At 55.9% G+C, this 12,092-nt stretch overlaps 1 protein-coding gene across 4 annotated transcripts in view; it reads left to right on the top strand.

Moving 5' to 3' along the window:
* SCUBE3 (signal peptide, CUB domain and EGF like domain containing 3) overlaps positions 1-12,092 on the top strand; it is a 35,722-nt gene that overhangs the window by 7,945 nt on the left and 15,685 nt on the right. For all 4 annotated transcript variants that reach the window (XM_030473126.1, XM_030473125.1, XM_030473124.1 and 1 more), the window contains exons 2-6: positions 1,433-1,555; positions 2,495-2,620; positions 5,740-5,874; positions 8,213-8,338; positions 9,495-9,611. In XM_030473126.1, coding sequence (XP_030328986.1) covers positions 1,433-1,555; positions 2,495-2,620; positions 5,740-5,874; positions 8,213-8,338; positions 9,495-9,611 — 627 coding nt within the window. The remainder of the gene's footprint in view (positions 1-1,432; positions 1,556-2,494; positions 2,621-5,739; positions 5,875-8,212; positions 8,339-9,494; positions 9,612-12,092) is intronic.

Raw genomic sequence — 12,092 nt, 5'->3', positions numbered from 1 at the left:
GCTGCGGGCCATGGCTAATGTCAAATAACAAATATGAATGTGGGCTGTAAATATTTATACAATGCGCAGGCACGTGCCGCCTCCCTGGTGCAGAGGCAAAGCTCTCCTGGCCCCGGCCGGCTGACTCACAGCTCCCGGAAAAAAGCCTCCGGGATGGCCGGGATAGGGCTCGGGACAATGCTCCCATGGCCATGGCCCCCATCCTGGCAGGGCTGCCTGCCCACCCGCGGCTTGCAGGGATGTTTCATGTCTCTGGGGAGCTCCTGGAGCACTTTTGTTCTTGGAGCAGGTTTCTAAAGGCAGCTGAGAGCTTCGCAGCCTCGGGTTTCTCTTTCTGGGGTATAGGGAAGCTGGAGGGCCCCTTGGATCCCCCTTCTCTGGTGAGATCCTCCCAATCCCAGTGGGAGGTGGTGGAGGTGAATACTCCCAGGAGCAGAACTGGCGCTCCCACGTGCTCATGGAGTCAGAGCATGGAGCTCAGGGTGCTCTGGGAGCCCTGCCTGCGCCTGAAGGGCTGTGGGTGATGCTCAGCACCCACCTCCCCTGCCAGGGGCACCCAGCTGCCTTACGCCCTGCCAGGCACTGGAAGCCAGGGAGGGGATGTGCCCGTTCCGGGGCACCACACCTCCCTTACTGCCTGTGAGGGAAGGCAGAGAGCAGCCAAGTGAGCAGCCTCTGGATCATAAACCTCTGCTCCACATGCTCAAGTCTCTGTTTCTTAAATACCATTAAAACCTCCACTCCCACGGCCTCCTGCCATGGCAAACCCTTGGGCATCACTGCTTGAGGCCATCACTGGTGCATAGTGCTCCAGATGTCATGTTCCGGGTACCAAGGTGCTGTATCCAGATAAGTGGGTTGAGGGGTAAAAGGGGGATGGGGAAGACGTGGATTTTGGCTGTGTCCCCAAGGAAGCCTTGGTGTTTTTCCCAGTTCTCCCTCCTGCTTCCCGCTCCCAGTTCCCAGGTTTATTTAGTGTGGTCCCTGCTAATTCCTGCACATTCTTCCATGCCTAAGAATAGGAAGCGATGACGATTATTTGGGTGACTGGTTGGCTCAGGAAATGGCTAATTGGAGACAGAGACTTTCACCTCTCCCTGGGCTGGCTCCAGCCTGGACTCCAGGCGCCTGAGTGCTGTTTCCTACCATCAGACATGTGAGAGGGTTGGGGAGTTTCAGGGTGGTTTGTGCGAGAGTGGGGACATAGGCTCAGGAGTGGACCTGGTGATGCACCGTGTCCCACAGTGAGCCCATCACCCGTTGTGTCAGGGCTGGGTGTACTGCACTGCTCCTTCAAGCCTTTCTGGATCATGGGCTGGTTGAGGAGCTGGAGGGCTGCTTGATTTCATCACCTCAAGCAATGGCTGCAGTGGGGCAATGGGGTAGAGCCCCTCCAGCTCTCCCCATCGCTCCCCTGCCTCTCCCCTTGCAGATGTCGATGAGTGCGTGGAGGGCACTGACAACTGCCACATCGATGCCATCTGCCAGAACACCCCGAAGTCCTACAAGTGCATCTGCAAATCTGGCTACACCGGCGACGGGAAGCACTGCAAAGGTAGGGGCACATCACCACCAACAGTGTCACTTGTCCAACAAGTGACAGCCCCGGCAGGTCAGAGCAGGCAGTGGCTCATCAGCAGTGTCCCTGCCCTTCAGAAAGCTGGTTCACCCCAGCCAGTTGCAAATGTTTTAGTCGCCTTTTCTGCCCCAGATTCCTGGCCTATTGACACTACGGTGCATGGGCATGGAGAGGAGTATGACTGTCCTTGCTGGTGGCAGTGGCAGCCACCATGCACCTTTTGTGCTATCCCAGCATTTACAAGACTGGGAGGTCACCTGGAGCTTGTTTTGTACAGAGCTGAGTGCTTTTTGCTGCAGGGTTTCCAACCCAGAGGCTGCAGAACTGGCCTAGCAGCTAAAACATGAGAAGCTTAAAAATAATATCTAGAGATATAGATGATACAGGTATAGATATAGATATCCATACAGATATCTATATGGATATAGATGTAGATATATGCAGCCAAGTTGGGCACAGAATGAATATGGGCTCCGTGGAGGAGCGGCAGCAGGAAAGCAGGAATAGCGCAGGGGAAGAATTCCCAGCTCTGCTCAGAGCGGGTCCAGGGTCAGGATGGGCTGAGTACAAATAGCAGAGGGATTAAAGCACGCTCCAAGCACAGCAAGGCTTCGCCATGGAGACGCACTGCTCTGCCCACCAGTGTGGGAAATCCCATGTAATTCCTTTGGCACTGTGCTGTGCCAAAGATTTAAGGTTAGCTGGGAGCCCAGGGTGCAGACAGGGGTGGTTTTTCAGGGTGTGGAGGGATGCTGTAGGTGATAATGGATCTGGAGACATGCTGGAATAAGCAGAGACTCCAGGGTGCAACATCAGCTGGATGCAAACACACTGGAAATGGGGCTCAGCACCCATGCAGAGGGTTGGCCATCCCGTGGGGCAGCCCTGCAGCATTCCTGCCTCCTCTCTCCCCAGACGTTGATGAGTGTGAGCGGGAGGACAATGCAGGCTGCGTCCACGAGTGTGTGAACATCCCTGGGAACTACCGCTGTACCTGCTACGACGGCTTCCGCCTGGCACACGACGGACACAACTGCTTAGGTGAGGCCCCCCATGCTGTTGGGATGCTGGCATGTCACAGCTACTCAGCAGCTCTGGTACTTTGGGACCAGCCTGCTGGCTTGCTTTGCTGTGCACTTTCTCAGCTCTGAGCCCCCCAGACCAGTTTCAGAGCCAGGGGGCCATGGTGGCACTTGCAGGGTGCCAGCAGCAGACATGTCCCATGCCATGATGGCTTGCTGGGGACAGGATTGCTCCCTATTGCACAGAGGTGATGCTGAGGGATGATGCTCCACGCTGGGAGAAAAACTTGCTCCATGAGTTCATCCATGGACTGGGGGAGGTTGGGGTATGGCAAGACTGGGAAGGTTGGGTTTGGGGATGCTGTGTGCGAGCCACAGCCTCCCCACAGCCGCATCCTGCTGCAGTGAGTGGCCGTGCCGGCAGTTCTGCTGTGCTGCCCCGGGCAGGACCAGCCTGTGGGGCTCACCCGGGCCCTGCCGCTCGTGCTTGAGGTCAGCCCTGCACCTGCCAAAATAGATGAGTTAATAGCAAAGCTGGTGGGGATGGGAACCAGCGAAGAGACTGGGTAAATAATCCCCGGGCCAAGACAAACCCGGCATCTGCCTACGGAGCAGCCGTGCATCCTCCCCACCACGTCCCACTGCCCCAAACTCCATCCGGCCACGGCAGAGCCAAAGGTCCCGGCAGAGCCCTGGGGCTGGCCAGGCTTCCCGCAGCCCGGCACCCGCTTCCTCTCCCAGCACCCACGGGTGGGATTGGTGGTGCATGGATCCACCCACCCGCCCTCTACCTGGAGCTCATGCTAGTTCTTAATGAGTGTCTGCAGAGGGGTCATTAATGAGCTCATCACTGGGAGGAGGAGGAGGGGGAAGGGATTATGGACACATACGCTTTGCATTAACCACCGTCACCAGGATCTTTGCAGGCTCCTCGGGGAGGGGGGAGATTTACACAGCTGGGAGGAGGCGGCTCTGCCTTCCTCTCCCTGGGCAGGATGAGCCCGAGGAGAAGAAAGGAAAGCCGGGCTCGGCGAGCCGCACACGTCATGTGTTTACAGAGTTGGGTGGGAGGGGATGGAGGTGGCTGGGGAGCAGCTGGGGCAAGGGAGGACCTGGGGGGCAGCCCCAGCTCCCCCCGTTGAGCCTTTCCTCTGCTTATCCCAGCATCTCGGCTGTGTTGCTTTGCTGTAGGGATGGGGCAGGCTTATCCCAGCATCTCGGCTGTGTTGCTTTGCCACAGAGATGGGGCAGGTTTATCTCCCAGAGCTCATTTTACACGTTAGGGTGTTGAGACCCTCTCTGCTCCAGCTTGGTTTGCTCAGCGGCCACTCTTGGGGGGCATCAGGAATGGGTTTCTCCCATCCTCCATCTCCCCCCATCCTGACTGTGCCCTACACAACCTGAAGCATCCCTACTTAGTCAAAAAGGAAGAGAAGCAGAGTGCAGCAGAGGGTCATGCACAGGCTTTGCTGGTGCTGAGGGCAGTGGCTGAGCTGGAGGTGGGTCAGAGAGGGTCAAGGCATGGCCATGGGCTCCCCCATCACCCACCCCAGCCAACCTTTTGAACCAGAACAGGAATTGGAGCCCCCGTCCTGACACGGGCCCTGCTGGCTTCTGCCCATCTCTGTTGCATTTAATAAAGCAGGTATTAGAGTGGCGGAGCCTCATTCCAGCCGCAGGGTTTGAGCAGCTGCCTCCTCATTTTTGTGCAGAGTTTGAAGGAGAAGTTGCAAGATCTTAAGCCCTTGTTATAAGTGGGGGGATTTGAGGAGAGTTATTGGCATCTGCAGGACATAGCTTGGCTGGAATGAGCCTCAGAGGAAGCTGCAGGCCTCCCGCCATCGCAGAGGACATCCTTTTTGTGTCTGGCTGCAGCCTGGCTGTCAGCCCTAGCCTGCCCTGTGGGCACCTGGGTGTGAGATGTTTTCAACACCTGCTTTCCAAGGTCATGAGTTTGTGGGGTGCTCCTGAGCTTTGCTCCCATGGCAGTTTCCAGCTGTAGCCCTGCTTGGATTTCTGAGCATCCCCCAGGGTTGCAGTATCTCCCAGGGCTTGCCTGGGGCAGGGGACACAGTGCAAGGCACCCACATTGCTTGGACATCCATCCGCCCATCCATCCATCCATCCATCCGTCCATCCATGCTGTGCCACTCAGGGAGGAGGGCAGTGCCGGGGTGCTGGGGCTGGGAGCCCCCTCAGCACGGTCCATCACTGAGCCGCTATTCCCACATTTCCAGCCACCAGTGCTGGCAGGACTCAGCTTTCCCTGGCTCTGCAGTGCTTGAGTTCACGGGAGGTTTTCTTTGGCACAGGACCCCTCACTCCCCATCCTGACACCGCCACCCAACTCTGGGACCATGGGTGGAAGGGGCAGGGGTCTGATTCTCTGCCTAAGTCCCAGTTGCTCTGGCATCTTGGGGCACTAGTGGGTTCAGCTTGGACCACTGTCCCCAAAAACCTGTTGGAGATAGCAAAGGAAATTGCTCTTCATTTGGGGTTGGAACTAGATGATCTTAAGGTCCTTTCCAACCCAAACCATTCTATGAAACAAGGGATTTGCAGGGATGGAGCAGGAGCAACCTGGGGCAAGGGCATTGCCACTGCCACGGGTGCACAACTCAAGCCCCTTCCAGCCTTGGCTTGTTAAACTGAAACAGGCATGAGGGCAGCATTGCTGCTGGGGGTTTGAGTCTCCTTACAAGTAATTATCCCGGCTCTGGGCTAAGGTTTCCCAGCGCTCCCTAATGAAGTGCAGGCATCCCCAGCCAGCAACGGGCTTGGAGGGGCTGGGAGCGGGGGGTGGCTGCCATCAGTATCCCATCTGAGCATCCTGGGTGCTTTGGGGGTCACGAGAAAAGGAAAACCCCTTTCTCTGTGGTTTTGGGTTACCTTCTGTCAGACAAGGCTGGACCATTTTTGCCTGTTGGCTGAGGAAGCTACATGGCCTCTGCAGCCCATCCCATGGGGTGCTTTGCCTTCATCCCCTGCAGCCCTAAAGCAGCTCCCTTTCTTCTAGCTGGGGGATCATGGATGTAAAGCAGAAATAATGTGCTACCCAGCAAATCTGTCACATCCAGTTCCCCATCCCCTCAGCGTGCCATGGAAACATGCTCACCTCCTGCCACCTTCCCTTTGCAGACCTGGACGAGTGCTCAGAGGGTAACGGCGGCTGCCAGCAGACCTGTGTCAATATGATGGGCAGCTACGAGTGCTTCTGCCGGGAGGGCTTCTTCCTCAGTGACAACCAGCACACCTGCATCCAGCGCCCCGAAGGTTAGTGCATGGCGTTTCCCTCCATCCCCTGCATTAATGGACAGATCTGTCGCCTCTGACCACCCCTGCACATGCCTGGGTTTGGGTGCGGGTGCGGGTGCTGGTTCATGACCCTTCTTGGTGTTGCAAATTTGAAAGCAAATTTATTATGAGCACGTTGCTATGGGGCTCATAAACATCTCTGTAAGAACACCCTCTCAGGCCCCTTAGTCAAGCTCAGTAATACCAATCAGAGGACATTGATCCTATATCTAGAGTGTTTTGTTAAATAAAGGAGATCCTCACACCACCCTGTGAGACTCCTCCTGCCAGGTCTTGCGCAGCACCGAGCCCTTCGTCTTGATAGCAGCTCTAAATTGCTGCCGTCTGGAGCAATCTCGTGGCCAAAATAGGAGGAAATAAGAGATTTTTGCGTCTCTACTGATTTTTATCTCTGCTGCTTGGCAAAGCCAGCGGAGTTTTGCTTTCCTCCTTCCCCCTTCCCAGCTGTGTCAGTCGCTCCAGCTCTCCTGGGAATCTTGCCCAGCCTAGGACAGCTCAGCCATGGTGGCATCTCCTGCATCCCTATCCCCTGTGTGTCCAGGAGGGATGAGCTGGCTGCTCCTTCCTCCCCATGACGCAGTGGGTGGCCCTTGCTGGGGACAGGGATGCAGGTGCTGGTGTTTGAACTGATTTTTTGAGCTGCAGAGTGTTGTTGTCCTGGGGAGGTCTGTGTTGCTTCTGCACCCTGAGATTGATCTTGTAGCTGCTACGTGGTCCCCGAGCTCGGGCTCAGGAGGCTGAGGGGTGAGAGGGTTGCAGCTGGTCCCTGGGATGTGAGCCTGGAAAAAGCAGAGAGCTGAGGACAATCTGGGATCTGATGTTAAAGCCTGTTCTGACTTTACTCTTGGCTTTTGGGCACTGCCAAGGCAGAAGCATTCAGTATTAGAGAGCTAAACCTCAATGTTATGGCTACTTCCTTCCTTCTGGGGTCCTTGCCAGCTCCTTGTTTCTCTTCTCTATGCTGGCAGGAGGCTTTCTTTTTTCCCTCTGCTCTTTCTCCTTTTCTCATTCTCCCTCTTGCTTTCCTCTCTCTCCCCCGATGCAGAGGGGATGAAACACTGCTGGGTAAGAGACCTGGGGGATAGATCCCAGAACCCCACTCCTGCAGCACCACCACCCTCTCCCTTGCACCAGCTAGTCCCTTCCAGTAAAGAGAGGCCAAGGGTTGGGGCTCACCGGGTACTGGTGCCTTGAAACCCTGTTGTGCTCAGCCCAACAATGGCAGTGGAGCCACCGAAAGCAAAAGGGGCAAGAAGAGTCCTTGTGCTGGTGCAAGGGCAGATGATGGTGTTGCAGGGAGAGGAATGATTAAAAGGGTGCATCCCTCCCCAGGCAGTGGCTTTAGGCACTGAGGAATGGCTGTGTCCTGGCGTCCTGCAGCGCAGGAGGATGCTGTGCCTGGGTGGAATTGCCTGGGGAGTCATAGGAAAACAGCGTGCGGCCACCCCGGGCTGGAGGGGAGCCAGGGCACACGGGATGTGCTGAGGGATCTCTGCAGGCAGTTACTGGGATGTGGCTTCTCTGGAAGCTCCAGGGGAGAAATGGTGTGGCAGGGCAGAGTCAGCCTCGGAGGCCCCCGTGTCTGCTGTGGTACAGCGATGTGATAGAGATACTTCCACAGAGTGAAGAGCAACAATAAAAAAGAATGAGAGAAAAAAGCTGTTCGGAGGAGAGGCTGAGAGCACTTGGCTGTCTCTGGCATCCCTGGGGCATCGCATGGGTCCGTGGGGCAAGGCTGAGTGGAGTGAAGGGACTCGCAGCAGCATCCCGGCCCCAGGGTACCCTGGAGGGTGCCGGGGTATGGACTGGGGCTCCCCACAGAAGGAGGGAGGGCTGGTGTGGCTGGGGCCAGGAGGCTCTAATAACAGAGGCCTCCCTGCCACTGCTCTTAAGAGATGATCGTCCTGTCCTGTAGCTAGGTGGGATCTGTGGGGCAGGTGATGGGGAGCAGCCTGGGACACCCACAAGCTCCAGCCTGTGGTTTTTAACCCTTCCAGTGCATGCTTGGTGCATCTCAGCATCCTCCTTCAAGGAGATGTGGGAGCGGGGTGTTGCCCGAGGTGGTGGGAGGGAATCAAAGGTTGAAAGCTCCAGGGTGGCTTTGTCCACCTTCCCAAGCAGCTCCATGCCAGGAGGTGCTGCCCTTCGAGACACCTTCTTCAAGGCAAGAACCCACTAAGGTTCTTATTGCAAGGTTTTCCTCCGTGTCCCCCTCCCACCCCAGACATCCGCCTGCCATCATGGGCCAGTACCAACAAGCTTCTGGAGCTTTTCTTTGCTTCCTTCTCTCTTTTAGAAGGAATGAACTGCATGAACAAGAACCACGGCTGCGCCCACATCTGCCGGGAGACCCCCAAGGGGGGCATCGCCTGTGAGTGCCGCCCTGGCTTCGAGCTCACTAAGAACCAGCGTGACTGCAAATGTAAGGAGCCCTCCAGGGATGGGGATACAGCTTTCTGGGAACCCTTAACCTTGTCTGCGTGATACAGACACCTCCTGGCTTTGCTGCAAAGCCCTGACTCCTGTGGTAGCAATTGGTTTATTGAGCCTGAAGCTCTCTGGGCTTCATTTTCCTACAGCATGCCCAGCTCTGCCTCTGTTGCTCTTAAAGATGATGCTCTTGGCACCCCCCTCTGCCATGAGACATTGTGCTCTTACACTGACCAGGCTCAAATGGCACTTAAAGGGGTCCCAGAGGTGTAGCAGCCTCTGTCCCTGTCCCAGTGTTTCACTTTCCCAAGAGGAGATGAACAGAGAGAATGCAATTGGCACAGGATGAGCACAGGAATCCTTTCCCTGGGGGTCATGGTGTTCTCAACCCGTCTCATCTCCTGCCAGCCTCTTGCTGGCACTGCCAGGGTTATTAAATAGAGATGAATGTGTTTATGCAGTTATTTTTGTTTCTCCCTTTGCTGTATGCAGCAAATGTGTAAAATGAGATGGAATTTTAATCCTACGAGCCTGTTTTCCCTCCAAGGCAAATGAACAGTATGTCTTGCCTCTTGGGGAGGGCTGAGAGGGATTCTCAGGCGCACCTGAGTCATTCCAGAGCTTGGGAAAGTCCCACCCTTCCCTTGTAACATCAGATTCCAGGGTCAGGGGCAACCAGCCCACAGGTCCCCTTTGCTCAGGCTCCACTGGTGGCATTTAGAAGATAAGCAAAGAGAAGACATGAGAAACTTAGATATAAGGAAGAAGTTCTTCCCTGTGAGGGTGCTGAGGCGCTGGCACAGACTTTTCCCAGAGAAGCTGTGGCTGCCCCATCCCTGGCAGTGTTCAAGGCCAGGTTGGACACAGGGGCTTGGAGCAACCTGCTCTAGTGGAAGGTGTCCCTGCCCGTGGCAGGGGTTGGAACTGAATGATCTTAAGGTCCTTTCCAACCATAACCATTCTATGAGTCTATAAACCACATCACATCTGCCAAGATCCCGCAGGGAAAGTTAAAGGGCTTTAGAAATTACCCAGGAGGATATGGATGAGGTTTCTCCAAGCTGGCTTTATGCTGCTCCTTGGGGATGACGGGCAAGGAAGAAAGGGGCTGGGGACCCTGCTGACAGCTGATTCTTTACCTCCTGCAGTGACCTGCAACTACGGGAATGGGGGCTGCCAGCACACATGCGACGACACCGACCAGGGGCCCAAGTGCGGCTGCCACGTCAAGTTTTTGCTGCACTCTGACGGGGTGACGTGCATAGGTAGGTGCGAGCCGCAGCCTGGGATGTGGGTTGGGGTGTGGGGTGGCTCTTCTTCCTCCCTGGGCAATTTGCTCTTGGCCTGATGAAGGGGTTTTGGGGATGCAGCGTTTCCTGTTGCTGCGATTGGAGAACCTCGGTGATGTGAGGGATGGGGTTGGTACCCGCGGGAATGCGCTGCTGCTCAGCCACAAAGGGCAAAAGTGGCTGCAGGGATGCTTGAGGGAATGGTTGGGGTTTGGTCTGTTGTGCTGGGGTGCAAGCAGGGTCCCTGCCTGCCTCCATGCTGCTGGAGGGAGAGGGCTGAATGTCCCCACGCTAGAAGCTGTTACTGTTGCCGTCACTGGCAGCATTTGAGGAGGGACAGAGGGGATGGATTTAGTTGCCGTGATCTGTTCTTAGTTGGCACCGTGGAGCCTGGGCTCAGGAACAATTGTCTAGCCAAAAAAAACCCCAAAACCCTGACAACCTGACAAGTGAACCACCCCCAGAATTGTCCTTTTCCTCTGTGTGTTTTCAAATTGTAAAACATCAAACAGAGATCGAAGTTTTACTGGTTTCATATGCTCGTGCTGCTGAACAGCTGATTCGATTTAAAAGAACGTTACATTTGGGGAGTGATTAAGTCCACAAATTGCTCCAGACATTTGAGTTCTCCTTGCAAAATAAAAATGAAAAAGGAATTGAAAGCGAGAGAGAGGTTTTGGCTCCCTGTGGCCCCGCTGTGCCTGAACAGCTTCCCAAAGACAGCTCCATCCTCGGGGTGAGCAGCAGAGGAGCCCCCAGAGCCCCCGGCTGCTCCCCGCCAGCTCAGTGGATGCATCAAAGCCCTCCTGCCTGTCAGCTCAGCTGCCTGTGACCTTAACGTCACTGCTGTCACCCAGCCCGCTGCCAGGATTAATCCCAGTCCCTCCTGGCTGCTGGCAGGAGCAGCCCCTTGTCTCCGCCATCCTCGTGTTTGCTCCCGTGGCCACCACATCCCGTCCCAGCTGCTGAGGACCCTCCCGTGGGGTTATTGCGGTGCCCGGGGTGGGGAGTGCTCCTCCAGTGGGGACTTTGGGGTGCATCAGCTGGTGCGTTCCTCCTGGGTGGAGGTCCCTGTGTGTGTGGTGTCTGTGCTGGTGTGAGGACTCGGGGAGGTTTGGCACCGAAATGGTGCTCCTGATCTGGTGGGTGCAGGGGCTGGGAGAGCAGCTCCTCGAAGCAGGTCATGATCTGGGGGATGCTCAAGAGGTGTGTTTTTGCCAGAGAGTTTCATCACTTGGATCCTGAGTACCGTGAACATGATGGTGGGATTTGGGGGTTTCCAAAATCACTCATCCTCCTGGCCTTGACCAAAATCTCCTTCTTTGTCCCCAAAACATGCACCGTATCTGCTGGGGGGGCATCTCCCACCAGAGCTGGTACATCCCCGTGAGCTCTCTCCTCACCCATATTCCTGGGCGAGCTCAAACGCCACAATGAAGGATTTTAGGAGCAGCACCGGCCCCAAACCCAGGAACAGACCTTTCCCATCCCTTTCGGCTTTGCAGCAGGAAGGAGCCTGCCTGGCTCTCGCATTCCCGGGGGAATCCCAGCCCCCAGCCCCAGCACGGGAACACTGCGGGATTGTGCTGCGGCCGCTGGGAGCCGGCGGCTGCCCCGCGGGGGCAGATTTACAGCCGAGGTACCTGCTCGGATATTTATAGCCAGGCTTTCTTGTTTTATGGCCGGGGCTCAGCAAACAGCCCTCCCCCCCAGTGCTCCCTCCGCTGCCCCTTCCCCATTTCCTCTGAAATATTTCATCATTTCAAGGGGAATAAAGTTTCCAGTGAGGGGAAACACAAACTCGCTCCCCGGGCCATGGGCTTTGAAATAGTACGCGGTGCGTTTGATGGGCTGCCGGGACAGGCCCCTGGTCCAGGTTCCCTTCAGATCACACCACGCGGCAGGAAGCACGCTCAGCCCCTTTGAGTGACAGTTTCATTAGGCCACGGCCGGTGTTTTTCATTTTTCCGCTTTTTATTGCTGCTTTTAAAAATGCAGATAATGAATAACATGCCTCTGAGCAGAGCGGGGCCAGCCCTAATGGCTCCCAACATGTCTCGAGGGGGAGGGGGAGCCAGGAGGGGAGGCCAATGACCTGAAATATTGATATTTATGCTCAAAAAGCAGCTCTTTTTCAAAAAGGAAATAAAAAGCAAGGACATAGAATCGCCCTTCAGCAGCCCAGGGTGCAGCGCCCGCGGGTAGATGCAAACCAGGCTGCTGTGGTTGATGCAGATTTTGGCTTTCCGGGAGGATTTGCAAGCCAGGACATCACTGTGGCTCCCTCCTAGTGATATTTGGGGTTTAACAGGACTGATGCTGTCCCCCTGCTTGTGGCAAGCACTGGAGGAGCAGAAGGAGGTGGATGGGGAGGAAATATGAGTAGATGGAGAAGGAAACTCAACCCAGCTCAAGTTTTATGGTTGATTTCCTGACCCGTGCCTGGGCGGTTTGCGG

This window comes from Strigops habroptila, chromosome 18, assembly GCF_004027225.2.
Source record: "Strigops habroptila isolate Jane chromosome 18, bStrHab1.2.pri, whole genome shotgun sequence".
In the NCBI taxonomy this organism is placed as follows: Eukaryota; Metazoa; Chordata; class Aves; order Psittaciformes; family Psittacidae; genus Strigops; species Strigops habroptila.
The sequence above is the reverse complement of the archived record's forward strand: the minus strand, read 5'-3'. Positions and strand labels throughout refer to the sequence as shown.